This window comes from Mesitornis unicolor, unplaced genomic scaffold (assembly GCF_000695765.1).
Source record: "Mesitornis unicolor isolate BGI_N332 unplaced genomic scaffold, ASM69576v1 scaffold20027, whole genome shotgun sequence".
NCBI classification, from domain to species: Eukaryota; Metazoa; Chordata; class Aves; order Mesitornithiformes; family Mesitornithidae; genus Mesitornis; species Mesitornis unicolor.
The window spans coordinates 1-4,018 of NW_010196040.1; the positions used below are offsets into that span (position 1 = coordinate 1).

Sequence of the window (4,018 nt, forward strand, 5' to 3'; positions counted from 1 at the left end):
ATGGGTGTGTGGGGCAGGTGAGCGGGTGGTGCGGCGTAGGGGGTGTGCAGGTGGGGAGCTTGTGGGGGTGGTAGCGGGGTAGGGGTTGGTGTGTAGAGGGTGTGTGCGTAGTGTCAGAAGCATGCGTAAGGGCCGTCGGGGTCTGCATGTGGAGGGTCTTGGGGGGGTGGGCAGTAAAACTAAATGTGATGGATATCTCTTCTTTTATTGGAAAAAGTGGAAGTTCTGGGGGCTTTCTGTGAGCCCCCAGTGCGTACCTTGACTTCCCAGCAGCAAGTGGGCTGTGTCATGGGGGCAGTTTGGGTTTCAATGATTACACTAATTCACCTGATCAGGAAGTGCTGCGGCTGGTGCTGAAGTGGTAGGTGTGCCAGGCAAGGAGTGTAAGGTTTATGTAATTGGTTTTTACATAATAGTCTTTAGCACATTGCTTTTATTAGCACTGCTACCTCACGTTAATGTGGCTTGTGCTGGAGTGGCTGGTGGATGCAGGTGGGCATCCTGGGCAGAAGCAGTGAAGTCTGCACACTGTGACTGGGTACCTGAGGATATGACATTTGTTGCTGGGGGCAGTGAGTAGGGGTGGTTCAGAAATGTGCTCCAGGACTGATCAATGCTACCTGACCTTAGGGAAACACATGTCTAAATGGCATTAGGCAACTCTGCTGCTAGAAAAAAACACACCACCTTTCTGTGGCTGTCAGCCAGCTGATCGGAACAGGGTAAGTTTGTTTAAAACACTGTTTCTATTGGCTTTTTGAGTCAAGAACATGAAAGTCTTAATTGTTTCAATCTCATGTGGCTCAAAAGAGTGGGAAGAGAAAGAATTAAAACCAGGATGGGGAATGGCTGAGGAAAGGCTGGCAAACATAAAGGCTTGTCTTGCGCTGTTGGTGCTATTTGGGTTTAATTGATGCTGGAGTTAGCAGTGTCAGCTGTCTTCCTGTTAGCTATTTTTCTGGTTGTACTCTCTCTGCAGTACAACAAAAGGTGTTGGTTGTGTTGGGAGATGCCAGTGTCTCAGGGCATGGCAGGTGAGCCTGAAGCAATGAACTGGCATTGCCTGTTCCATCTGCTTTCCTGACATCAGCAGTAAAATTATGTTGTGCTTTTGCCTGTCCTTATAGGGTCCCCAGAATTATGGTGGTGAAGTCCTTGTTGGAATGGCTTGTCTGCTCTTTTCCCTTGTTAAACATGGGTGGTACACTGCAGAAGTGTTTTGTGACGTGTTGCTTTTGTTTTCCAAATGGAATTTCAGTAAAGTCCTTGGGCTGTATCCATAGGCCTTTTGTTTAGAGTAGTTCAGGTTTGGTTTTGGCTCCTACTGATTTCTTAGAAACATTTTCATGCAGCTGGCTGGGCTGACCTCTTGTTTCCCATGAAGTGCCCTGCTAAAAACCCAATATTGCAGTATTGTGTAGTATCTTTGGCCAGAGACCTAGAGCACATGGTGCTACAGGCCACCAGAAAGTGGTTCCAAGCTCATAGAAAACTGTATTGTTCTATCTGACTGCTAACACAATCTTTTGGGAATAATGGTACTTGCAGTGCTGCTATACAGTTAGCTCTTGAAATCCATGGGGCAAAAATTCTGTTGTGGTTATTATTAAGTGATGGAAATCATATCACTTTTATGATATACTTTATCTATAGCAGTCTTTTTTGGAAAAAAGTTCCAAATATTTCTGTGAGCTCTAGACTTGCCTTTGTATTGCTATATAGCAAGCTTCTTGTGAACCTTCTAAATTTTATACTGTTTCTATTCTTATATTCCAGACTGTAAGGACATTCTGTGTTACTGAAGGAAGGTGCTCCTATTTGTGTAGTGACTTATAATGTCAAGAACTTTATCATCCAGGATCTTAAGCTCAGCAAGAAACAGCATTGTTTTACAAGGAAAAGGACGTTTGTACTCCATCTGCATCCCAGACAGAAACAAAATAAAATGGAAGCTTGTTTTCTCCAAAACACGTCTCTACCCTGCTGGGAGCTGCAGCATAGGCAATACTTTCTCCTTAAAAAAAGCATTCCGACACACTTCCACTGAAGAAGAACATTTCTCTTTCCAGTTGTCTCCATCACAAATCAATGATATACTCAGAGCAGGCGAACTATCCCATAAAATACTGGATTTGAATAGTAAAAATGTGAATTCTGTGTTGAGATTTGAAAGTAACCAATTGGCATCCAACGCCCCTATTGAAGACCGCAGAAGTGCAGCCACTTGCTTGCAGACCAAAGGGATGATGTTTGGCGTCTTTGATGGTCATGCAGGTTCTGCGTGTGCTCAGGCAGTAAGTGAGAGACTACTTCATTATATAGCTGTTTCTCTCATGTCTCGGCAAACCTTGGAAGAGATCGAGCTTGCTGTGGAGTGCATGAAGCCAGTTCTGCCTATTCTGCAGTGGCACAAGCATCCAAATGATGCAGAGTATCAGGAAGTAACTTCACAGTATTTTGAAAGCCTCCGAGTTTACTGGCAACATTTACTGGACTTAGATGCTGAGCCAGGATTTAGTTTAGAAGAAGCCATGATATGTGCATTCAAAAGGTTGGACTCAGACATATCACTGGAAGTTCAGGCTCCCCAGGAAAATGAATTGATGAGGAATATTGCCCTTCAAGTAGCTTTTTCTGGTGCAACAGCCTGCGTAGCTCACATTGACGGTGTTCACTTACATGTTGCAAATACCGGTGATTGCCGAGCAATTTTAGGGGTTCATGAAGAAGATGGAACATGGTCTACTCTCCCTCTGACACGGGATCACAATGCCTTCGATGAATTTGAAATTAGAAGGCTGAAGAGAGAACATCCTAGATCTGAGGAGAAAACTCTGTTTGTGAATGACAGATTACTGGGGATTCTCATGCCCTCCAGAGCTTTTGGAGATGTGCAATTAAAATGGAGTAAAGAATTGCAGCACAGCATTCTTGAGAATAGCTGTGATGTTGAGGCTTTGAATATTTATCAGTATGTTCCTCCTAACTACCACACACCCCCTTATTTAACTGCAGAGCCTGAAGTCACATACCACAAATTAAGAAGCAAGGATAAGTTTCTAGTTATTGCTTCGGATGGACTGTGGGAAATGCTAAGTAATGAGAAGGTTGTAAAACTTGTTGCTGGACACCTTACAGAACTTAATGTGCAGAAACCGCAACTAGCTTTTGAGAAACCAGTTAATTTGGGTTATATGCACAGCTTGTTACTTCAGAGGAAAAACAGAGGCATTGCCTCACTTGACCAGAACATAGCTACTCATTTAATAAGGCATGCAATTGGAAGTAATGAGTATGGGGAGGTGGACCAGGAGAAACTTGCCGCAATGCTGACGCTGCCTGAAGACCTTTCAAGAATGTACAGAGATGATATCACTGTTACTGTGGTGTATTTTAATTCAGAAACAATTGAAAATCACTACAGAAACAATGAATAGAGACTTGCACTGCTGCTGTTCTGTACCACTAGCCAACTTTGATACTGAAACCGTTACTGTTTTTCTCTGATAGTCGAGCTTGTTACCAGTGTTGTGATCTGGAAGTTTCTAAATCTTTTTGTTACTTACTAGTCTTGAAAATAACGTTCTAGAAGCGAGTTTGGTGAAAGTTCCCTGGGTTTCCTGGTCTGTACGCGCTGAAGAAAAATATTTTGATAAAAGTTCACTGAAGTGTAACTGAACTAAAGATTGCTGACCCACTTCTGATTCCATGGGAACCACTGGTAAAACTTTCCAAATGAACAAAGGAGACAGATTTCACTGAGACTGGTGCAATCCAATAGAGAGATGGATAATACCTGTAGCTGCATGGAGTGCAAGAAAGTCTCTGCTCTTGTGGAAAATGAGTAGCATCCTACTGAAACACTGTAATTGAATTAAATAAATAAACTACCAAACCTTTGTTTGATGTAACAGTGTCAGATACTTTAATGAATTGCCTTGTATATGTGAAGACAACACTAAAGAAGGCTGTTCAAAGAGCCTTGGGATTGTCAGACATTTTTTTCCTAATTTTTTCT

General features: G+C 42.8%; 1 protein-coding gene across 1 annotated transcript; it reads left to right on the forward strand.

Moving 5' to 3' along the window:
* Window positions 1-1,835: 1,835 nt before the first annotated feature.
* PDP2 (pyruvate dehyrogenase phosphatase catalytic subunit 2) lies at window positions 1,836-3,564 on the forward strand. Its single transcript, XM_010188324.1, has one exon. It carries the CDS (start codon window positions 1,836-1,838, stop codon window positions 3,435-3,437), a length of 1,602 nt encoding a protein of 533 aa, XP_010186626.1. The 3' UTR covers window positions 3,438-3,564.
* Window positions 3,565-4,018: the final 454 nt, after the last annotated feature.

Coding starts and splice junctions, on each gene's coding strand:
- PDP2 (XM_010188324.1), top strand. CDS start 1,836: ATGTCAAGAACTTTATCATCCAGGATCTTAAGCTCAGCAAGAAACAGC.